This window comes from Numida meleagris, chromosome 8, assembly GCF_002078875.1.
Source record: "Numida meleagris isolate 19003 breed g44 Domestic line chromosome 8, NumMel1.0, whole genome shotgun sequence".
In the NCBI taxonomy this organism is placed as follows: Eukaryota; Metazoa; Chordata; class Aves; order Galliformes; family Numididae; genus Numida; species Numida meleagris.
The window spans coordinates 18781326-18806280 of record NC_034416.1 but is presented as its reverse complement, the minus strand read 5'-3'; the positions used below and the strand labels follow the sequence as shown (position 1 = coordinate 18806280).

The window sequence follows — 24955 nt, the reverse complement described above, 5'->3', positions numbered from 1 at the left end:
TGATTCAGTATTCAAGCTTACCTTGAGGTAAAACAGGTGGGATTTTTTTTTAAAGAGTAGTCATGTTTAATTTCTATACTGTAGTTTTCTTGTCAGAAAGTACAAAGCGATAGTTATAACTCAAGTTTAATACATTGGATTTCCTCTCTCACATTTCAAAATGATTTTTGTCATTTGTTAGTGACCTCTTCCATTATTTCTAGAAAGTAGGAAAGCTGTGTGTATGACTTGGACATTCTGTCTGTCTGCACGTTGACAATCATGAATTCAGGAGGGTATCAGCTTTCGGTGTGTGTTTATGTAAGACTACTGCAAAATGTAAAAGGTTGACTCAAAAACATATTTACGTTCTGAATTCTATTAATATCTGTGGAAGGAAAGCATTGTTTGAGGCTTGTTTTTTAAAATATCTGTAGACATACCATAAGTGTACCTTTCTTTTCTTCCCAGGCATTTGTAAAGGATGTACATGAAGATTCAATAACAGTTGCATTTGAAAACAAGTAAGTATATTGCTGTTATGTCTACAAATATAGAGTTAAGAGAGTTCCTGTCTCCAATTTGATGAACCTAGATATAACTTATAATAATGGAGAGTGGCATCCTTAAGGTACTATATGCTTCTGCTGGCATGTTTTAAAATTAAGAGATTAACTACTATGTACATTTTGTCAGTGCTGTCAATTGTTTAAGTATTTTAAAGGACAAAACTAGAAGGTGAATGTTCTTGAAAACATATTATTTGACTTACATAATAGCAACCAATGTTTGAGTAAGTAGCGATACCATGACTGCTTCTGTCTTGTGTGAACATCTTACTTCAGATTTTCCTGATTGCATTATTACAAAATTTGTTTTATAGATGGTGATAAATGCCAGTTTCCTATGCTTAAATTTCTTACCATCGTTTAGTGACACAGCAAGTTAGCCTTCTGTTATATTGTTTAGCTCACATTTTGTTTCCTTCAGGAAGGAAAACCAAGGTGAGAGGCATATATTTTTCAGTGTACCTTCATTATGGAGTCGTGTACTTTCAGGAGTTGTTCTACGGTTACTTCTGAAAAAATCTTTTCTTGTCATGTTAATTTTATTAAATCTTAAAGAATCTTAAAATTCAAACTGAATTCACCCATAATCTGGATTACTTCTTTATAAGCTATAGATAACAGAAGACTGTTTTTGAAGTAAGAGTTCAACAGTGTTATGAGATTTTATAAAATGCGTTTCTGATGTTGGGGGTAAAACCTGGAGCTATAAATAGTACAAATAACTGGAAGATTTCAAAATAGTACTGGAAGAAGCAAGGTTTTCATATATGTGCACAAGAGCTCTGCAAAACTGAAAAATTGTGAAACGGATTTTCAATGCAGTTCTGACTTCTTTGTTTCTTAAAAAGAAAGTGGAAGCGTTTAGGTCATTCACTGTATTTTTATTTGTAGCTGGCAGCCAGAGAGGCAAATACCATTCCACGATGTGAGGTTTCCGCCACCTGCAGGCTATAATAAAGACATAAATGAAAGTGATGAAGTAGAGGTATGTATACTCCTTTAACGAAATCTGTTTTGAGAGGTGAGAGAACTTGGGGTGAGAATGTCGGCCAAGCCAGTGGAAGGCTTGTCTCCATATTATATGTTGTTATTCTTTTGTTTCCAGATATTACATAGAAAATGATGTCAAACATGTCATCAAAAGATATTTTTGACAGTGTGACAATATCATGTGCACACCGATTTACAGCCGTGATCAGATTTTCTTTGATTATGGATCCTTTCTTTATCAGAACTCAATTGTTTGAAAATAGATGCTATGTTAGCCTGGACTATAGTTCTTTAACTACATTTAGACTTTATTTTAACTTTTAACTACATATGCATTTAATAACATCTATTTGTTAGCAAAACTTAAAACTGAATGAAAAAATTTACGTTCCGTATATGTGTGTAGGTTGCTCCAGAGGTAATGCCTTCTATTTATTTCCCTGGAAACTGCAACAGATACAAAGTGCACAATAACACTGTTGGACAGAGCAAATTCTCAGCTGCAAAACACAATTTTTCAACATGGTCAACCGCTGTTACCTATGCATTTTTGCCAGCAGTGAACAAAGGCTGAGATCATAAAAATTCACACCAGCAAATGTCACCTGATAAATGTCCATGGGTGATGTTTTTTTCTGCATAGAGGAGTTCAGTTCCATACCTTAGCTTCATCCGCACTTTCGTGTCAGGCACCTTTCTGTCAGACTGCCTCTCTGCTGCCATCCGTCACAAAGCAACAGAATATAAGAGAATATTGACAACAACGTTTAACTTTTACTGTCATTCTACCAACATGCATCTCTGATGTTATAAAATAGCAGGCACTCATATGTATTGCCTTCATACGTATTCATGCAAAATACAAGTAAACACAAAGATACATGTATAAATACCTATGTATAGGTAGCAGGAGCCAGGATTTAGTACAACACGTTCCTGAAACTTCAACATATTATAAAGCAATAATATTAAATTTTCTGATTCTTATAAAAGAGTGAGAACTTTCTTAAATAGCATGCAAGCAAAACTTTTTATTTTGATTTGAAAAATAAGATGTCAAAAAAATTAATGTAGTTATAGCTAGTGACATATCTCTGCTACTTCAGTACATATATGATCTCCTCTCATCCCACCCACTCTTTAGATCTGCGTACAGATAACATACAAAAGCCTGAATTTTCTCCTTTCAGACTGTATGTGCAACTGAAGGAACAATTGCTGGTAGATCTCTGTGATCTTACAGAATTAGTTTTATATCCTGCTTGTATTTGCAATAGATATTTCAGCTGTTGTGTGCGTGCTATTTAGTTCTTAGATTGGAGATTGTTAGTACTGATACGCTGGTCTTCTCATCTGTTGCGGAGCTGATGGTAATACTCATGTGTATCAGCTTTTGGGTTGCAACTGTATAATGTGTGTATTTTGTTCAGGTTTATTCCAGGGCAAATGAAAAAGAACCCTGCTGCTGGTGGTTGGCTAAAGTGAGAATGATAAAGGGTGAGGTAGGAATATGCATATAATATATACTTACTTTTTTACACAGTTTTTCTTGTGTTGCTTTCTTTCATATTGATGCGCAGTGACTTTAGTATTTCTCTCTTCAACTTCAAATAACTTCTTGACTAGGATGGTTGCAATTACAATTACCATTAATCCAAAAAGTTCAAATTTAATTTTTGAGTTAACAAAAGTGCCTCTAACTTGATAGTGTAGTTCTTACTCTTGTCATAAAATGTGTCTTGGATGATTTTATTATTTTTATATCAGTTTTACGTTATAGAATATGCAGCCTGTGATGCTACATACAACGAAATTGTCACAATTGAGCGTTTGAGATCTGTGAACCCTAACAAACCAGCAACAAAAGATACTTTCCATAAAATCAAACTGGAAGTACCAGAGGATTTAAGGCAAATGTAAGTCCAAGTATTTCTTTATAAATTGTTTCAAAACATGGGTAACTTCATGAGCTTGAGGAAAGAAGGAAAAAAATGGCTCTTACTGCTTTAAAGTATCTTTTAAAGTTTTTGTTTAAAAATATAGGAGATACAAATGTGAACATGATCATAGCTCAAAAAAATAAAAGATGATCTTTGAAATGTAATTTAGTTCTGCTGAATTTAAGGCTTGTGTGCAGAAAAGATGTAAGATTTTTATTCATTACAGTTTGTATTTTTACAGCTGTTCTGTTATGCTTAAATTAATGTGAATCCATTCCCTGTCATCTTCACTGATAATTTGTAGATGTTCATTACTTCATTGATGGAGTATTTGATAATATGTCAAAGTTGGTATTTAATGATAACAAAAAAAATACTGAAAGGCATAAGATTTTCTGATGATGGCTCTGCAAGTACTTGTGCAATGATTAAAACTTCCCATAGTACAGTACAGAAGCAGTTGGCTTTCTACTAGAACACTGACATGTCTTTTTTTCTAAATATAATTCTAAAATCCAGATTAATAGTGATCCCCCTCTTTTAGCTTCAGAATTAGTTATTTTGAGATGTATGTTATTACCCCAATATGAAATAAGTTAAACTCAGATTAGACTTGGAATTGTGGAAGTTAGTGTTACAGTAAACAAGTTCACTAAGTAATAAGTAGATAGTAGAAGTCTGGAGAAGCGATATACTGTGTGAGATGAGCATGAAGTTGTTATAATGCTGCAGCAGTTACAGTGAAGTCACATGTCATACTGATGCATAGTGTGTTTGAAATTTTAGACTTGCTGGCTGTAATGATTTTATGTCTTTTAATGTGAAGCTTAAAAACTTCGTTCTACTCATGAAGAGAAACAAAAGTAAAACGTGTAAAGTAGATCATGTCAGAATGAAATAATTCCTTCATTGAAAGGGAGGTCTTGGATATAGATAGCTGGATTTAAGATTCTTTGTATTAAGAAAGGAATCTTTTAGGCTGTGACCTATAAATGTAGTGGTTTATTATTTTAACTTTGTAGCATTTTATTTTTAGGTGTGCCAAAGAGTCTGCACATAAGGACTTCAAAAAGGCAGTTGGAGCTTTTTCTGTAATATATGATCCTGAAAACCATCAGCTTATTATTTTAGTAAGTATGAACATCTAACCATGCCAAATGCAGTAGTTTGTTTGAAAATTTCATATATAAAACATTGTTTTCTTTATTAATAATTTAGTCAGTCAACGATGTAACAACAAAACGGGCAAATATGCTGATTGATATGCACTTTCGAAGTCTTCGTACCAAGTTATCCCTGATTTTGAGAAATGAAGAAGCTAGCAAACAACTGGAGGTATGGATTTTTTTCTCTGAAGTAATTTTGAGTTTAAAAATAATTCCCGAACACTTGATAGCTGATAGGATTTGAATGGGAGATGAAAGTAATTATTACCTACTGATACAGAAGATAATAAGTTTAAAGTTATGAGGCCTGTTCTTGCAAATACTCGTTTTTATACAGTCTCTACAATCTCATACACAGTCCTTCCCATCACACAGGATTTCTTATGTTACTAAATAAGAATGGATATATTTTCAAACTATGAAGTAAGTGTGTGTGTGTATACATGTGTATGCGTATATGCACGTACTTCGTACTATGAGCCATAAAATAGTCAGTCATTATTGCATGGGTAGTGCCACGTTTGATAGCTTTTGATTTACTGTTTGTAAAAATTGATGGAGTGAGTGTGGCTTGATACTGAGATAGTCTAGAATGAGATCTTGCAAAAGAAACATAGCAACAGTGGAATCAGGGACAGGTAACCTGGAAGGAGTATAGGGATGCTGCTGCACTGTGTAGGGGTGGGGTCAGGAAGGCCAACTTTATGCACCCTGATGTGATGTATGCCAGAGTCCTTGATGGAACTGGCTGACATAGTTGCTCTCTGCTCTTGATGATATTTGAACAGTCATGGCAGTGGGGTGAACTGGAAAAAAGGAAATATATAGCATCCATTTTTAAAGGGATAGAAACGATTCAGGGAACTACCAACCTGTTAGCCTTACCTCAGTGCTGGGAAATATCACAGAACAGTTCCTCCTGGAACCTATGCTAAAGACACATGGAAGAGGAGGAGGTGATATGAGATAATTAGCATGGTTTCACCAAGGGCAGGTCCTGCCTGACCAACCTTGTTTCATTTCATGATGGCGTAACTGTGTCAGTGGACAAGGGAACAGACCCTGATGTCATCTACTGTTAAGGTTTTTGACACAGTGCCCCCATAACATCCTTCTTTCCAAATTGGAAAGATATGGATCAAACAGGTGGACTGTTTGTTGGATGAGGAACTAGTTGCGAGATGATTGTACCCAGAGAGTAGTGGTCAATGACTCAATGTCCAGATGGAGATCAGTGACAAGTGGTGTCCCTCTGGAGTCAGTACTGGGACCAGTGCTCTTTAACGTCTTCATCAATGACAGTGATGGTGGGATCAGGTGCACCCTCAGCAAGTTAGTGAATAACACCAAGCTGTGTGGTGCTGTCAACACAGCTGAGGGATGGGATGCCATCCAGAGAGACCTAGACAAGCTGAGCAGTGAACCTAGGAGATCCTCATGAGGCTCAACAAAGGCAAGTACAAGGTCTTGCACCTGGGTCATGGCAACACCTGTTACCAGGACAAGCTGGGGGAGTAAGGGTAAAGCACAGCTGTGCTGAAAAGGACCTGTGGGTACTGCTGGATTGCAGCTGGGCATGAGCCAGCACTGTGCGTGCCCTCGCAGCCCAGAAAGCCAACCGGATCCTGGGTGCATCCAAAGCAGCGTGGCCAGCAGAGCCAGGGAGGGGATCTGCCCCTCTGCTCTGCGCCATGAGACCTCACCTGGAGCACTGCGTCCAGATGGGGAGTGCTCAGCACGGGAGAGACACGGAGCTGCTGGAGCGCGTCCAGAGGAGGGGCACAAAAATGATGCGAGGGATGGAACACCTGCCTACAAGGATGTGCTAAAGGATCTTGGGCTGCTCAGCCTGGAGACCTGAGAGCAGCCTTTCAGTATCTAAAACGAGGCTATGAGAAGGAATGGGCAGGGTCTGTTGTGGTAGAACAAGAGGAAACAGTTTCAAGCTAAAAGAGGGGAGATTTAGACTGGATATAAGGAAAAAGTTTTTACAATAAGGGTGATGAGGCACTGGAAGAGGATGCTCAGAGAGGTGGTGGAAGCCCTATCAGGCTCTGAGCACCTGATGTAGCTGTAGATGTCCTTGTTAAATGCAGGGGAGTTGGACTAGGTGGCCTTTAAAGGTCCCTTCCAACTCAAAAGATTCTATGATTCTATGAAAATGAGAGGTGGATCTATAGGAGGGGGTGAAACTGTTGTCAATATGTACAAAGGGATTGGTTTGTCTCTAGATAATATGTTAAGAAATTATCTTAAAGCAGATAAAACTTCTGATATTTCTGTAACTGGAGAGTGGGTGTTGACTGGCAAGAAGTTTGACTCATGCTTTTCCATGGGGGGGGGGGGGGTGAGGAGTAGGCCAAGAAATCAGAGAATCTTTAGAATTAACCTATCATTGTATTTTTTTTCTCCTGTCTACAAATTAGAGTAAAATAGCAGCATTTCCAAAAACTTCTTTTTAAATTCATCTACAAGAACTAGAAGGATAATAAAACTTTCAACAACAACAGTTTTTACATGGATGTATACCAACACTGTCATTTTTGAGCCAGATCTAGTTATTCCCCACCCTGCTCCCCAGAAAGGATTAGATCTGCTGTGGTTTTAGCTTGAAATGGGATGTGGTGTGGTAGTTCAAATCTTTTGTATCCAGAAAGTGTACCCACAACTGCTTACAAGAAATGCCTGTTTCTGTTACTCTTGTTAGTCTCTTGATTTCTCTATTTGCGAGCTGTAATCCAAGATAGTTGAGATCTAAATTTCCTCAATACCAAGAAGGAATCAGTGTCTTCTCATTGATTTTCCTTCTTGAGCACTCTCACTGTAGATTTTCAGTAATCCATTTTTCTGTCTTCTTCCAGAACTGACAATTGTGTGGGCAATTTACCTCATGAAATGTAAAGTATTATTTCAGAGGTGGGAAGAACAACAGCCTTTCAGAGCTCATTCTCTTTGTGTCCTCACAAATGCATGCACCAGAGGCTGCTGTCATTAATTCCTGCCCCTAACTAATCTGGGATTCTTGCTCTCGTTCTAAGCCTGAACCTTTTTACTGCTGTGAAAGGCTGAAGAATTTTGTTCAGTTCTGCTTCTACCTAAGCCATACTTAAGTGAAGGTTATTGTGAGATAAGTATGTATGATTATAATTAGTGTGATAGAAGTTGGCTGATGCTTTTCATGTTTACTCTAAGAACCATAAAGTCAAACTTCAGCCAAACTCAAAAACTTCGGATAGTAAAAACTGTATTCATAATTTGTCTTGAAAAGCTAATTGACGCACAAACATACTGCACGTATCCATGTGCAGAACAGATATTTAGTGAATGCTGATGGCTTTACTTCATTAATAATAATGTTCATTGTTTTTATCTAATAAACTCCTTTCTGTGCCACAGACTTTTGAATGTCTGCTACTGTTTTTTCTTCTGTAGCTCAAAGTAGGAAAGGTGAAACTGCTATGATGACTACACTAGCTTCTCTTACTTTTCCCCTTCCCTTTGTTGTATTTTATACCGTCTTTCATTTCTGCATATTAGCTTCTTCCATGACCTTCCTTCTTAAACACGACTTTTAAACTACTAGGTGTGGCTTAAGTATTTTGAGATTTTAAAAAGCCCAAACTTGAAAATCTACTTTCATATTCTGGTTTGTATTTTATCATCTGTGAATACATTTTGGGCATGACCTTTATCTAAGTATTAATGTATTCTTTGTGTGTCTATTTCTCATCTATTCAAAGAAAATAGACTTTGCAGTGTTTTGATACAGTACATCTTGTAATATATAATTTCTGGAAAAGCTAATGATATTTTAGTACATGCTGTATAATGCATTTTAACTGTCATTGCCAAAGACACCAGTGATGATGCAGTTTCATCTTTTCTACCGCCATAGCTTTGGTCATTCTATTCTCTGTTCTCATTTAGTGCTCTGTAACACGTCAACTAGTAAAACAGCTTTTGGATTATCTGTTGGAATGTAGGTGTGCAAGCATTCAAAATAATACTTGCTTTCTCAGTTGCCTATAACTCAGCTAAAGAGATGCTTGGTAGAGATCCCTGAGTATTTCATGTCATTTGGGTATTTTACCACGATTTATTGTAGCCAGTTCTCCCTGACAGTGATTTACCACAAGATGTTTGTTTATCAACAGCTTTAACCCGACCAGGACAGGTAACAGTAGTAGTTCAGATAGGACAGAGTAGAGAGAGCTTCCTGTGGGCATTTCCTTGATGTTTGTTTGTTTTCAACCTCTGTAGAGTTTCATGTTGCAGAGATTAAACAGCTGTTATCACCCAAACAATTTCCAAGTGTGGCTTTCTCTTCACCACTTCAACTGCAATGCAGAAAAATTATACATATAGAATTATATCTTGATGCTGAAAGATAATAGAACTTTATTTTTTTCTTGCAGAACATTATTTCCATTTTACTTAATACTTTCCACCTGTGATGATATATATATCTTGCCTAGTTGCATTAAGTTATTGTTGCCTATTAGAAGGAAGTTTTTTCACTCAGAGGGTGGTGACGCACTGGAACAGGTTGCCTAAGGAGGTTGTGGATGTCCTGTCCCTGGAGGCATTCAAGGCCGGGCTGGATGTGGCTCTGGGCAGCCTGGTCTAGTGGCTGGTCACTCTCCACTCAGCAGGGGGGTTGAAACTCAATGGTCTTTGAGATCCTTTTCAACCCAGGCCATTCTATGATTCTATACTTACACGTTCTGCTCAGACATTTGTGGGTAGCATGTCTTGATAGCATGAATCTGAAATTCTCAGATTAATGAGTAGAATTGTGATTGCTGGATGAGTATTTTAATGTGTTCTCTGAATCCAAGCAATGTATTGGAGTTTCACCTTAATTTTGTTGACTTCTGTAGACACAAGTTTCTTATTTTTTCTTTTATGCACGGTAGATATCTATCTATAGAGTGTTATCTCTGTATCATTGGGACTAAATTTTAATTGAGCAACTGCTGTTTCCCACTAACTTGAAATGATGCAGTTTTCTACACAGATGATAGGGTTTCCCTTAATCACTGTAAATATCTGGATTCTTTTCAGAGTTCTAGACAACTTGCATCACGATTTCATGAACAGTTTGTTGTACGTGAAGACTTAATGGGTTTGGCTATTGGCACTCATGGTGCTAATATTCAGCAAGCCAGAAAAGTCCCTGGAGTGACTGCCATTGATCTCGATGAAGATACCTGCACATTCCACATTTACGGAGAGGTAATTTACCTTCTTTAACTTTTCAAATAATAATGAAAAGAAAAAAAAATGCTTCGGGAAAACCCATCTCATTTCTCTTGTATACCCTATGTGTTTTAGGATCAAGATGCCGTGAAAAAGGCAAGAAGTTACCTTGAATTTGCTGAAGATGTCATACAAGTCCCAAGAAATTTAGTAGGTATGTTAGTCCTAGAGACTGGTGTTAAAGAAAATGCCTTCTGAGGTTTTTAATTTCAGAATGGAGGCACAGTTTAAAAAAAAAAAAAAGTTATTTGTGAACAGTTCTTAGGTGATAGAAAGCCTTGGAGTTCAAGGTGCTTTTTTTGATGGTTTTTTTTTCCCCCCAGTTCTGTGTAGAATTTTTCAGTCCTTTGTAAGGAATTACCTGCTGGTTTGGAGTTCAGAGATGCTTTAATACAAAGTAGAGTAGTTTCTAGATTGAGCCAAAGAATTGAGTGACTTCCTTCAAAGATGCTGAGATATTTCTTCAGCTATACAGCAGATAAGTCATTATTGCACTGACTTGTATTTTTCTCTTGTGCTTTTACTTTCGAAGATATTGCTTGTTTAGAAGCAGCACTGTAGGATAAACTGAAGGTCTGGTTAAGGCACCTGAAGGTCAAGAAAACTCTCCAAAGATGATATAATGACTTTGATTATTGAATACCTCGAGAGTCCACAGGATTGTGTACAACCCTTGTTATGTGGGGCATATGTGGAAGTCCTTTTATTGAGTTTTGTTGCTACAAAGAGGGAGAATACTGTAAACTCTAACACACCTCATGGAGCTATTTATGAAAACCTGTATTGAAGCAGTGTAAAATTCTGCAATGGGACAAGTGCTTAAAAACGCTCAGCTCTGGAGTTGTTTTAAAAACAGTAGCTTTAGGGTAGGTTCTTCATCCCTTTACTTTTACTCTGCTTCTTGGCCTAGATTCTTTAAAATACGTAATTGGACCAACCATATCTCATATCCAAAATAATGCTTGTTCATTTGCTAATTTCTTGTGGTTTTCCAGAAAACGAAAGAGTTTGCGTTATAACGTCAAAAGCCTTTTACTACATTACTGAAATGTTTACATTTTCTTTAGATAAAATAAAAACTCAGTGTCTCTTTTCTCTACCTAATTATCTTAAAAAATTCAAACTGAACTAGAACAAGTTTTTGTCTTTTTAAAGGTTTCACAGAAATCAATAACCTGAAATGTAGGTTACTAAATGGACTGTATGTATACATAATAATTTTTAACGATTTCATGTATGTTGCTGAATTCTACTTAATATTTGTTTAAATTATGAAAAATATATTTCTTAATGTTCATTTTTGTGTTTTTGTTTACTTGACTTTTTTAATTCACAACCAAGGCTCTTTTTGTTTTGTTTATTAGGAAACTTTTATACCAAAGATATGTAATGGAATAAGGTACTCAAAAGAAGCTTTTGACTGTCAGAACAACCCTTGTAGTCAAGGAAGACCACAAGGAAGACTTTACTAGCCATTATTTGTCAGGTTTTCTACAAATATGTAGGGTTTAAGATGTCATAGTTTTTTTTTAAAAAAAAAAAAAACAAAAACCAAAAAAAACAATGCAGTAGTGAAACTTTAGTTTAGCTTTTAGTTTTGAATAATAGGAACGATGTCCTATGTAATTAAAAGAGAGGCTTAATTTGCTCTCCAGGGATTAATTGTACCAGCAAAACAATAGCTACCATACACTCAATATTTTCCGCCTTTATTTCAGTGATGTCCTGTATAAAAAAAAAATAAAAAAAAAATTGTAAGTTTTTCAGCAGTCATAAGATTCTGTGTTCCCGTTAAATGTGTATTAGGGTATTAAGGTATTTTGATAAGTTCTTTCACTGTTACTAAATGGTTTTGTTTAATTAGAGTGTAGTAATACTCTCAAGTTTTAGAGGGAAAAACCCTGAAAATTGAATGTTTTATATGCCCTTTTTGTAGGGAAGGTAATAGGAAAAAATGGAAAACTGATTCAGGAGATAGTCGACAAATCTGGTGTTGTAAGAGTGAGAATTGAGGCTGAAAATGATAAAAATATTCCACAAGAAGAGGTATGTTTTCACTTAATGTGATTTCTTTGTGTTATCTGATGGTTGTATTCTGCCCAGTGATTAAAACAGATTCTTCCTTCTATCTTCATAATGGTAAGATGAAGTTCTGATTTTAATGTGTGTTGTTTCTTTTTTCCTGAGGTGAAAGCATGGAAGGAAAGAGTTGGTCCTTATAAACTTATTTTTGTCAAATTTGAAAAGAATGTATATTAGTCTTCCAAGTTGTAGACACAAATATTGCGGACTTGGTTTTAGTGAAGAACAGTAGTTTGCTTTCAAATCTTAATACAGTATTGGGTTCTTTTTTCTTAAGACTGAAGTGGTAAAATCCTGACCGTAAATTTTGGGTGCAATTTCATAACTGCCATAGTTTTATGTCAGGATTTTCAGACTTAACGTATTTTAAAATGGAATAGATTTTGTTTGTTATAGTAGTATATATTACGTCTATCTCTAAATTTCTTATGCCCGTAAGTTGCTTAAATTCACTTCTGAAACTAGGTGGAAGACTCTGCTTTTGCTTCAAAGTCAGAAATAAGGTTCAGTAAATAAGCACTTTGAAGTTTTTGTAGGGCTGAAATTGCTTGACATTATTACTAGCTCAAATTCTTATGAGTTAGCATTTGTACACCTAGGTTCCTTGGCTAAAAGCGACAACGAGCATCTGCTTTTTCCTTATATGTTATTTTAAGTCAGTTGTCTTTTTTTAAATCTGATATTGTATACTCGTTAATGCCCATTCATTTTTTTATATTAAAAAAAACCTCTTCGTCAATTGTTGTTAAATATTTATAAAACCTAAACCTACTCAGGTAATATATTTCAGTTGAATATGCTTGTGGCTAAAGGATTCCGAATGCTCATGAAACTTAGTGTTGAGACTTCCTAGAATAAAGGAATTGTATAAGTTTTTTTTGTCTTGCAGTATATTTAGTGCAGACGTATAAAATCTTAACAAGAGTCATTTGCCAATTAAAAAAAAAAAGAAAAAATTACAGGCTTGTCACTGCCACTTTCAGTGAGCTTCAGCAAGCTGTGCAAGTATTTGTTTTGCTTTTTAAAAAAGTCTTCAATCTCATCACTCTTAGTTGAAGGAGTGTGGGAGACAAAAGCTAATCTTTTTTAATGCAGTTGTTTAACAAGTGTGCGTATGGTGGAAGTGAAGTGCATGTTTAGATGTTGTGATGAGATAACCTAGTGATTATATATTTAATTATGGATCAGTTAGGGCAATCAAGCTGTCTGCACTGGCATAGTTTTCAGTGTCTGAGTCTTTACAGGGCTTAGATAGACTTCTACAGTTCACAGTGGAGCTTGTACTGCTCTGGTGAGGCTGCAACTGATAGTCTCAAGTAGTTTAAATCTAGCTCATATTGAGGGCAGTAGTTACAACTTTTGAATTGCTGCATGGACCTATTTTAGAGTCTGGGGAGTTTTGGTGTGGAAATTTTCCTTGTATCTGCTAAAGTTTAGCTGTTTTCAGGACTCGGGGCCCTTTTAGGCAGATTTCTTAGACTGTTTAATCACCTAAGTTGATCTTTACGTATTTTATCTGCGAAGGTCGTAATTCCAGGCATCACAACTTCAACTTCAGCTCTATATTTTGCAGATATCTAATGAACCACTTAAAATACTTGAAAGGTAACAGACATGTAAGTTAGTAATTGTTGCTTGATGTACTGACTTCGTTGCTTTTTACCAATTGAGAGATCCTTAGAAAGATAAGCTTGGCTTTATGACAGTTAATTTTTTTAAAAGCTGAAAGTCGTCTTTACTGACCTGGAGCATAAAAGTAGCTGTATGAAAGCAAACATAGTCAACAAAGGTGACATTAGTTATGAAAGAAGGGAAGAAATCTGAAGTGTTTTAATATTTCATTTGATCAGGAAAAAATAAATGTGGACATTGTCTAATTTTTTTAAACAAGATTAGTGATTAGCTTTTAGCACTAACAGAATTTAGTCAGGATGATCTAGTCAGCATAAAATTTAAGTACACTGTTGTCTTATTATTATCCATGTTGTAAAAATTGTTTTTTGGCTTATAAAAACGTTAGGTTCTCTTTACACTTCATGGCTAATAGGTAACTGTAGGATTAATGTTGTTGTGCTACTGTGTTTTAGGGAATGGTACCATTTGTATTTGTGGGAACCAAGGACAGCATCACTAATGCAACTGTTCTTCTGGATTATCATCTTAATTATTTAAAGGTGAGGATGAAGCTGCTTCTCTACCACTGTAATGGGGATGATAAACAAAATCTGTTCAAGCCCCGAAGGCTTTTGAAAAATTGATATTATATCCAGTCAGTCTAAAAAGGCTTATTGTAAAAGCCACAATGGTTTTTTGGTCTTGGTTTGGTTTTTCTTTTTTTAAAGAATCAACTATCAGAAGGGTGGAATAAAAAAAACCCAGGTTTTTTAGAATGCACAATACAATGGAAAATGAGAAACAGCAGAAAAATCAGTCTCAAAAAAGTGGATATTTTACATAGAAAAAGAGAGAAATCCCATTTCTATAAGTACTAAAGGAGCTTGCCAGTATCTTAATTGGAGTAGGTGACCTCCAGAGATGCCTTCCAACCTCAGCTGTTCTCTGGTGAAGGTGACACACTTTCAGCTTTCATAAATAGAATTCTCACTAAAAAAAAAAAAATTAAAAAAAAAAGCAAAAACCACAAAACAAAAACAAATGAGAGGGAATAAAGGTTGCTACCAGCTGTTGGTATTAACTAGGTAACTTCTCAAACTGTGACAGAAGTGCTTTCTAAATGCATTGCTGTCAGTAGCTCCCGTTTGTGTATCTCTGTATCTCTTCTAGTTGTTACATCTGTTCAGAAATTCCGTGTGCAGACTGTCTTTCTGTGTCTGAGTTGCAGCACTTTACTCTCTATGCTTTGATGCTTCCTTACTTCTCTGGTATTATTCATTATAGTTAGGTAGAATTTAACAACAATGTAACATGTAGGCATTTATATGAAACAATGCTATTACATCATAATTGTTTAATTTTCGTATTTATTGTGTGCAAGTATAAGAAGCTTGTGTTAAAATCTCATCTTAAGAAATTTGCACCATGCCATTGTTGGGACACTATGGACAGATATTACTGTGTTCAAAAACAAAGGAGTGTAAACTTCGCTGTTTATTTAACATCATTTTCATAAAGGACCCTACAGCTAACTATACTTGAGTATAAAATTTTTCTCATGAAAACAGTTGATTGGAGTGCTTTTTCTTATGTATAGATTTCAAATAAATTTGACAACTATGCAACAGTGAGAATTGCATTGATAGTATACTGCTGTATGTGTTAGTTTTTTGTTTTGTTTTTTTTTGTAAACAGATTATTCTCGAAGTATTAAAAATCTATTTAATTTCATTCATTAGTGATTATCAACAGAAACACTTCCTTTTTTTTCCCGATAAATGCATTTGGATCATTACATCTGGTTACGTCTGACTTGTTGTGCTTGTGTTTGATCAGGAAGTGGACCAGCTACGTTTGGAAAGATTGCAAATAGATGAGCAGCTTCGGCAGATTGGAGCTACTTCTAGGCCACCACCGAATCGTACAGATAAAGAAAAAGGATATATGACTGATGATGGTCCAGGACTTGGAAGAGGTAGTAGACCTTACAGAAACAGAGGGCATAGCAGACGTGGTCCAGGCTATGCTTCGGGTAGGTAGATAGAAATATGCTTTCAGTTTTAATAGCAGCCAGTTAGATATTGCTTTGGTCTTTTGATTTCTTGAATCCTGTTCTATTAGTAGTTAATACTTGAGGATTAGCTATTAAAGGGATTTGGAAATGTGAGTGTTCAAACAAAAATTCAATTAATATTAAGTAATAAAATCTGAGGACTATTCAGAGCTTTCTGCTGTAGAAAATATTCTGAAGTAAAATGTACTGCTAATGTAATCTAAAATCTATTTTCATCTAGCTTCTGTGTCTTAGATCACGTGTATTTATAAACTATGTAGGGCAAAGATTGTTTAATACAGATAAAATAGCAGTTGTTAATAAGGCCTTGGTTTTCCTTTTACCTTTTAAGAGACTATCTTTGTATAAATACAAATAAAAACAGAAAAGACATTGCGTGTAGTTCAATTTACAAAAAAAGGACTTGCCTGAATTTGAGTGTTTTTTACTAGAAAAGCATAGTCAAGAAGATAAGGTTGTTCTTTTTAGACCTTAAGTTATTAATGAATAGTTCTGAGGATCATACTTCATAACCTCAGTATCCAGAATAAAGGCCAGCTGATGTTTGTCCTGAAAGGCCTGTATGAGCTTGGTAAGACAGTTCTGGCATACATTCAGATACCTTCAGTGGGACAGAAGACCAGTGTTCTGCTGCTGAAGCCCTTTTATGATATTTTTTTTAAAGATAAGAGCTCACCTGGCTAATAAGTGTTATAGGAAAATAAAAATTGGGAAAAAGAATGAAACTTTATCAGCAAAGGTGGTCTGTTAGCTACAAAAATTATGGAACTGACAATATTTTCAATCTGATACATTTCTAACCTTTTTTTTCCCCCTTTAGTAAGGGAGTGTTGGATGTGAACTGAGACAGGACAAGTTAAATTCAAGAATTTAGTTTATTTTAAATCTGACTAGATTTACTACATTTGCACAGGAGATCCGATAACTGATAAGACTGTTAAAACCAAATAACTATGAAAGTGGCACACAATTTAAGCTGAAGTGTACTTCTGACTTATTGAAGATACATGTATTGACTTTTTGAAGAAGTACTTCTGTGTTAGAGATTGGGAAACAAGAATTCCAAAATTGTTGAAAATTAAAATTTTCAAGTGCATGCATTTATTCTTCATTCTGTTGTCATACTGAGCTACACTGGCACACTTTGAATTTTTTTATCCTTTTGATAGGAACTAATTCTGAAGCATCAAATGCTTCTGAAACAGAATCTGACCACAGAGATGAACTTAGCGACTGGTCATTAGCCCAAGCAGAAGAGGAACGAGACAACTACCTTCGCAGAGGAGATGGGCGAAGACGTGGAGGTGGTGCAAGAGGGCAAGGAGGGAGAGGTCGTGGAGGATTCAAAGGTAAATCTAGACTTAATGTTGGAAAAGGTTAGTGTTTGTATCCTTAAGCAAAGTTCTCTCAGCCTCTTGTTTCACGCAATGTACTTCAACCTCCTAGCCTCCCAGAAGCCCTCTTCTGAGTTCTCTTCACTTCGTCAATCTCCTTAAACTGAACATTTTACTTAGTATGCATACTGAATGCTGAGCAGAGGGGAAATCCCTTCTTTTGAGCTGCTGTCTACACTTAGTAGCACAACTCATTATTCAGTTAGCTGCCACTGTTGTAACAGCATGCTTATGTCTATTCAAGTTGCTGTCCAGCAGACCACCATAACCTTTTCTGTGGAGCTGCTGTATAGGCAGTCTGTCTACAACATGTGATGTTGGGTAGAGTTACTCTGTTGAAGCTGTAGGACTTTGAGTTCATCTTTAATGTTAAGAGTTTCCAGTCAGCCAATTCCTTCAGCTTGTTGAGGTCCTTATATTTGGCAGCTCTAACCTCCAAGTACATAAGCCTCTGCCCACAGTTTGATGCCTTCTGAAGACTTGCTGAGAAGGCATTCCTAGGTCCCTTCATGCACTCTATAATGCCTTCCTTCCCTTTAAGTTAGTTGTGATTACATTTCATATAGTTTGCTCTCCTAACAAGCACCTTGACTCAAGTTTGTGGGTTATGTCGTCACTTGAGGACAAGGAATCAAATTCTATTTTGGTAATGCATGTAGAATGATCTTTTGGAATCTTACACATTCCTGTCATCCATATTCCCATCTTCTTGTATTTGATTTCCATGCAATTGGGTTGTATAAGTATGTAATTAACATGTTGAATGGAAAGGACCAGACAAAAGTGAAATAGAAGAACTCATTGGAGTTAAATTCTTTCTTTACTAACATGATTTTTTTCATTGAATATAGTTAAGTAATTGTTCTTCAACTTTGCCTATTTCTTGAAATGCTTTTTCAAGTTATGGATAGTGATTATTTTAACAAGAATTTTTTTTTAAAAAAAAAAGTAATGCAGAATTTAGAAAGCAATTACCAAAACTATAAATATGTTAAATCTTACTAAAGTTCATTGTGTCTCTCTCTCCTGTGGCTGATCATCTTGGGAGACATCTTCAGTTGCCCTCTGGAAACGGTCTTTCTTAAACTGTACTGTTTTTAAGTGCTGTGGTTTTGTCTACTATGAATTACCACTTGAGAAGATTTTCTGTGTTGATTCTTCAATCATATTTTAAGAACTGTTGCTATCACATCGAGGGTATTTTTATAATGTTATTTCACATGGAAACTTCGAAGTAATTACCTGTTATGCTTGTGAATTTTTTAAAATAAAATTCTACATCCTTATTAAAAAATGTAGTTAATTCTTTTTGCAGGAAATGATGAGCAGTCACGAACAGAAAACCGTCAGCGTAATTCAAGAGATGCAAAAGGGAGAACAGCAGATGGATCTCTTCTGGTAATTTTTGTCTTCTTAGAACTATGCACTGTTTAAAATTTCATGAGCATTATATACTAACATTAGATTCTTCAGAACAGCAGCTGACACAGTAGCCTTGTGGTTCCTTGTTTCCTAATCACGTTTACAGGAATAGCAGTGTTCTATATCGCTTTGTAGCATACATGCTACTTGATACATCAAGTAAAGGTGTAGCTACCTAATGTGGAAGCTGCAGGTCTTTGTTTTGCTATCAGTTTCTGAAAGTACTAAGTGGCATCATTTGATTTCTAGCTCAAACTGACCACAAGTTGATTAGTTTAGAGCTTATTTCTTGAGTTTAGTTTTCCCTTGGATTAGAACTGAGGTTTTTATTGGACAGCTTTATTGTATTCTTTATAGTAATTAGCCTATAATCTTCATTTTTTTCTTTGTTGAGACATTGTCTACGCTTGTTTTTTATCTTTTCAACACAAGCAGTGTAACTGAGGAAAAAATACTTAATACTTTAAGTGAAAAGATGTGTATTGCAGCCATAATCTCCAGAGAAGTTAAGAATGCAAATGGAGAAGCAGTTCAAGTCATGTATTGAAAATACTTCATAGATTTTTATGAAGATATTGGTACAATTTTTCAAATACGTTTCGTTGGGTAAAGTTATTCAAGCTGATATTTATTTTATGTATATACTTGAAGTTTCCTCAAATGGAAACTGTTCTAACTTCATGTGCTAACTTGCAGACCTTCAGCCATCTCTTGACCACATAGGATGAGTTACATTGAGAGGAAAATACAATGAGCAGCAGCCTCCTTCTGCATGGTGTTACCAGGAGTCATGGTTCTGATGAGATTGAGATGATTATTTTTGGTTAATCAGCAATTAACTTTATAGTTAATTAGCTGTTACCTACTTTAAGTACGTAAAGGAGGATGAAGTAGATGAAGGCAAATGTTGATACTGGAAAAAGAAACTAAGAAACTCATTAAAGTCATTTTTTTCCCTGTTGCTGAGATTTAGATGAAATGTTCTATATTAAGTTAGTACTGAAATATGTTTGAAACTTGATGAATCAAATCATAAAAATTTCTTGTAGTATTTCAAGGAATAGAATCACAGAATTGTAGGGGATGGAAGGGACCTCTAGAGATTGAGTCCAGCCTCCCTGCCAAAGCAGGCTCCCTAGACCAGGTTGCACAGGTAGACATCCAGTCGGGTCTTGAACGTCTCCGGTGAAGGAGACTCCACAACTTTTCTGGGCAGTCTCTTCCAGTGCTCCGTCACCCTCACTGTGAAGAAGTTCTTACGCGCATTTGTGCAGAACTTCTATGGTTCAATTTGTGGCCATTTCCCCTTGTCCTATCAAGTAATAATAGCTAGAAGCAATAGTACTAAGGGATTACCTTCTACAAGTAAAAAAATCTTTTAATGTTTATTTGAATGTTTATAAAATGTGGCGATTTGTAAGAGGAATATGAGTCTTTTTGGTGGATTAAGTGAAATTTTTTTCAGGTTCAAAAGGCGCGTGGATGGATTACTTTTTTTTTTATTGTTATACCATTTCATGGCTCTTCTAGGATAGTTTTTTCAAAATGCTCCTATACAACTAGAAACTTGAGTTATTGAAAGGGAAATGATATTTCAGAGTTCCATGTACTGTAAGTTCTTCCACTTCCTCTTGCACATAAACTTTTTTTCTTCCCCTCAAGGGGGTGTGAGTGCAGGGAACACCTTTCAAAGGGTACGTAGTCTAGAGTGTGAGGACTTCATTGTTTGTGGGTGGCTTTTTTTGTGTGTTTCAAGGAACGTGGCATTTTCAAATAATCATGTCGTGCCTGTTTCAGCTAGTTATCTTTAACAAAGCCTTAAGGATCTGGCACTATTTTTCTTCTGACTTTAAAAAAAAAAAAAAAGCACTCCTGCCTGGCTGCAAAGGTATCAAATACGTAAGGGGTAGATAAAAGGAGGAGAATGCTTTATATAACTCTGACTTGTTCCAGATCAGAATTGACTGCAATAATGAAAGGAGTGTTCACACTAAAACATTACAGAATACCTCCAGTGAAGGCAGCCGGCTGCGCACGGGTAAAGAACGTAATCAGAAGAAAGAGAAAGCGGACAACGCAGATGGTCAACAGCCGCTGGTGAATGGAGTACCCTAAACTGCATAAGTCTAAAGTCATATTTCCTATACTGTTTCAGTAATTCCTATTCCACGTTAGAGAAACTTGTTAGGCCAAAGACAAATAGTAGGCAAGATGGCGCAGGGCATGAAATGAACATATGTTCTCTGTTAGCCTTTTTTAACATCAACAGTATGCAGTTGTTTTCAGAATAAAAAGTTATTAAAATATTTGCATAAAAATATCTGAATTTCTGAAAATCGCTTTCAAGTACATATTGCACTTCAAACAATTAAAGAATCTTTTTTGTTTGTTTTAAAAATACTGAGCTGTGCATTGGTAAACTTTCTGTTCAGTTGTACCATTTTAACGCATTGGGTCAAAATCACTGCTCAATTTCAATTTTCAGAATAAATAGTGTTTGCAGTAATCAAATTGGCTTCTGTTTTCAATCTAACTTACAAGTTCTTCATGAAATGCTATGTCGTTTTATGTCCTGTGTCAGTTCACATTCTGGTCCACCTTTTTCAGTATTTTAGTGGACCCTGAAATATGTGTGATGTAATAATTGTCATTTTCATTAGCAAAAAAGTTGTATGATCTGTGCCTTTTTTATATCTTGGCAGGTAGGAATACTATATTTGGATGCAGAATTCAGGGAAGATGAGTTGGTAACACTAAATGTAAAATATATGTAGCAATCCTTGTCAGATGTTAGTACTTTATAGACAAGTGCATGCTTTCCATAATTTTTTCCTTACATAAACATTGGGTTAGGCAGTTATAAGAATAGGAAATTTATTTTGCACTGAAGATTTGGCAAATAGTGTTACTGAAAAAGGGGTTGTAACTTTTTCTTTGTAGGCAGTATAGATTTTTAAAAAAAAAAGAAAATAAAAAATTTAAAAAAAAAAAAACCAACAACTTTCCATTGTGGAAAACTTTAAAAAAAAAAGAAAAAGAGAGAGAAAAAGAAACAACAACAACAAAAAACTCATTGTTACTAAGGGAACAAATGTAACTTGTTCACAACTAGTAATGTGTGCCTGCTGTTTGGCCAGATGACCAGTTTAAAGTGCTAATGTTTTTCATCCTCCCAGAAAGTTCTGAACTGTTATTTTAATTTGGGGACTATCTCAGGAGAGGTAGAAAGAAAATGACCATCCTGGAAAGTTCTGGTGTAGTAACTGGAGATGCTGTGGGTGGAACAAATTCATCGTATTTTGAGGTACAAGGTCTGAATTACCAGCCCATTGGAATGAGATGGAGAATTTGATCCAAAGTACAGTCATACACTAGGGAAGGGTGGGAAGTAGTGGGAGGAGCTGTGCTTTCTTTTATTTTCCATCATGCATTAAAATTAATGGGCACAGCTGTATAAGGACCTCCATTTTAACCCATTTTTATTCCGATTACTCCAAATGAGAGCCACTGATTATGTACAGAGTTGTACAAACTTGACCTTGCCTCTGATGTATTTTGTGAGTTTTGTTTCTTTGCTTCCTACATTCACTGTTTTCCTTGCATACAGGTAAGAATACTAAAATGGCAACAAACTGCACATGATTTAACAAATATAAAAATGTCTTAAAAAGTATTGCCAAACATTAATGTTGATTTCTAGTTATTTATTTTGGGAATGTATAGTATTTGAAAACAGAAATTGGTACCTTGCACACATCATCTGTAAGCTGTTTGGTTTAAAATACTGTAGATAATTAACCAAGGTAGACTGACCTTGTAATGTAACTGCTCTTGGGCAATATTCTCTGTACATATTAGCTACAACAGATTGGATTTTATGTTGACATTTGTTTGGTTATAGTGCAATATATTTTGTATGCAAGCAGTTTCAATAAAGTTTGATCTTCCTCTGCTAACTGATGTTGATGCAATCCTTATAAATGATTGCTTTAAAAATCTCAAGGCAAGTAGAGAAAGTATTTCTGTTTAGACCTTAACTGTAGCCTTTGTTACTTCCACATTCTGGGAAAAATTCTGAAGTATTACTAGTTCTCAAAAATATGGCACATAATGCTCGAGAAAACTATCTCATTATGAAATGGTACAAAACCTGTTGAGTTGTCAAACTATATGCACTATATCTCTTACATTTAGTGGTGGAGTTTACTAAGGTGTTAACTAGGTTAAATGTGAAGTTAAACTACAGTCTTGACTAATTAGTCACATTCCATTTTCAAGTGCATTTTGGAATTATGACCTTTCAGTATTTGTGTACTTAACATGTATCCCTTTCAGTTCAAATTCTAGTGTTTTTAAATGTTATTAAATTTCAACAAATTAAACTGTGAATCTAAATGTTTAGTTTTATTTTGAAAAATCATGTGATGTTTAAAAAAACAACTTGAAAGTGCAACAAATGTCTGATGCTTGAGTTCAGGTCTGTCGTATTGGTAACTTATAAAGTATGGTCTAATGAATTAAAATTATTTTAAAAATAAAGATCTTTAAAAAGAGTGAGAGGTATTTGTGAATGATGCCAAAGTTCAAATTCAATAGGGTTAACCTATAAGCCTTATCAATTAACAAGTGTTTATGAAAGTAGAAACTCTGTATTTACTTTCTGTATTGAATGCATTTTTGCTAATATTGGTGGGTAGGAAAGATTCCCAGAATTTGCTTAAAGTACTGTCAGGAATTAAAATCTTGTCAGGAAAAGATCCTGTCTATCTAGCTTGTTTGAAACAAAAATCATTTGTTGATGAGCATTTGTGAGTTCAAGAAGCAAACCAGTTAACTTGCGTACAGAAACTTTTAATGACCTCTTTATAGATTGGCTTTTTCTACCATTTTGTGTCACTAAAATAAAATGCTTTTTGCTTGTCCGTTTCAACAAGCCAAAAACAAGTACAGTACTGCAAGTAAATTGAGTGAGTAGACTGTGTTCTTCGTAGGAACACTTAACTGTGAAAGGTAACTTATTTTCCTGAGCTACAGCATATTTTCTCTTCAAAACTCTTACATTGAATATTAAAAGGGAATAGATTGAATAGTTTCCAGTATACTCACAGTGTATTCCTCAGTCACTTCAGGAACCCTCTTGTATGGTTCTGATAAGTGGCGTTCTGTATTAAACTGCAAGAGGAAAGGTGAGTCTCAGGGTTTTTAAATTCTGTATATTGTTAAAGACTTTCTTGAGACAGTAGCAGCTGTAATAGTAGAACAGTGTGTGTCTGTGTGTGTTTTTGATGCTGGTTCTGTTACTTAATGTTTTTTTTTTTCAGTAGCATATAATGAGTTTATCATCAGCTTGAACATAGCGGTTACTTAGGTTTTCATCTTAAAAGATGCTAGTCAGAGTCGTCTCCAGCTGTTTTCACATTCATTAAATCAGTGGCTAGAAGAAATCTAACATCTGAATGATTAAGGCATCTTTATGTATGTTATGAAAATCGATGGTAGTTCTTCAGAGTTCAGTGTTCTGAACAGAGTCCAATTTGGTCTACAGGATTTTGCTTTCATGAGTTTCACTGAAATTGTCAGCTTTCACCTGACATTTTCATACTTATTTACTCTGTAGGAGGGGCTGCGTTCACTGCAGTAGCTCTCAACTCTCTGAAAGTATGAGCTCTTCGCAGCAGCCTGTGGATCTTGTGCCCACAACAAGGAATGAATCTTTCTGTTCCTAACAGTCTTTTTCAGATGTACCTCATATCTGCCACTACTGCTTGCATGATATGCAAATTGTTGATTTTGAGCAATTCCTGATGGAGATAGATAATACTAAATTGAGTATGAACTAGTTGTTACTGTGTTTTTTATATTGTTTGAAGCCTATTTTGAAGAAATCCTTAATTTGAGTGCCCTATGAAACTGAATCATAAAAAAAAGAACAATAATTACAGATGAATGCTTTAAATTTCTACTGAGGGTTCAGTAAGACAAGGTTCTTATATTTTTGCTCTGAATAAAAGAAACTGATTTGCAATAAAAGCAGGTAATTTAAACCAAATTTGCATCCCATGGATGTAGTCTCTGTAAATGATGAGGAATTCAACTATTGCAGAAATGGTATAATGAAGATTTGTTTGGGATCATATGGGGTATTGGGGTATTAGATGGCTTTTTTCTTTTTTTTTTTTTTTTTTGCTTGTGGACTTGGTCTGTACTCCAAGCTCAAGTTAACTTTAATAAAATCAATTGTCTGTTTTGAAGAGTGTATTTTAATGGCCTGAGGTATCCATTACCTTGGTCTTGCATGTGTGTCTGTTAGGTGGTATTCCTGTATTGCATGTTAGTAATGGTACAAACATTCACTTAACTAAGTGAATTAAAAGACTGAGTCTTCTAGCAGTCTGCTCCTTGGGATACTGACTTTTTCAAACTGCGTATGCTTTTTTTTTTCTGCTCTGTCAAACACTAGATTCGC

The 24955-nt window shown here is 35.4% G+C and overlaps 1 protein-coding gene and 1 long non-coding RNA gene across 5 annotated transcripts; one reads left to right on the top strand and one right to left on the bottom strand.

The window, feature by feature from the left end:
* On the top strand, positions 451–23042 carry FMR1 (fragile X mental retardation 1; the record flags this gene model as incomplete). Of its 4 annotated transcripts, none has more annotated exon segments than XM_021406232.1 (14): positions 451–503; positions 1440–1533; positions 2969–3040; positions 3306–3454; positions 4515–4608; positions 4697–4813; positions 9709–9879; positions 9979–10057; positions 11840–11949; positions 14073–14159; positions 15436–15631; positions 16843–17022; positions 18383–18465; positions 20494–23042. In XM_021406232.1, coding segments are annotated over 14 exon segments (1596 nt in total), but the record flags the coding sequence as incomplete, so codon positions are not given.
* Positions 6692–24862, bottom strand: LOC110403223. The gene is made up of 3 exons (XR_002441566.1): positions 24774–24862; positions 23596–23661; positions 6692–8981 (listed from the first exon to the last, which is right to left on the bottom strand). It is a non-coding gene; the product is annotated as an uncharacterized LOC110403223 (long non-coding RNA).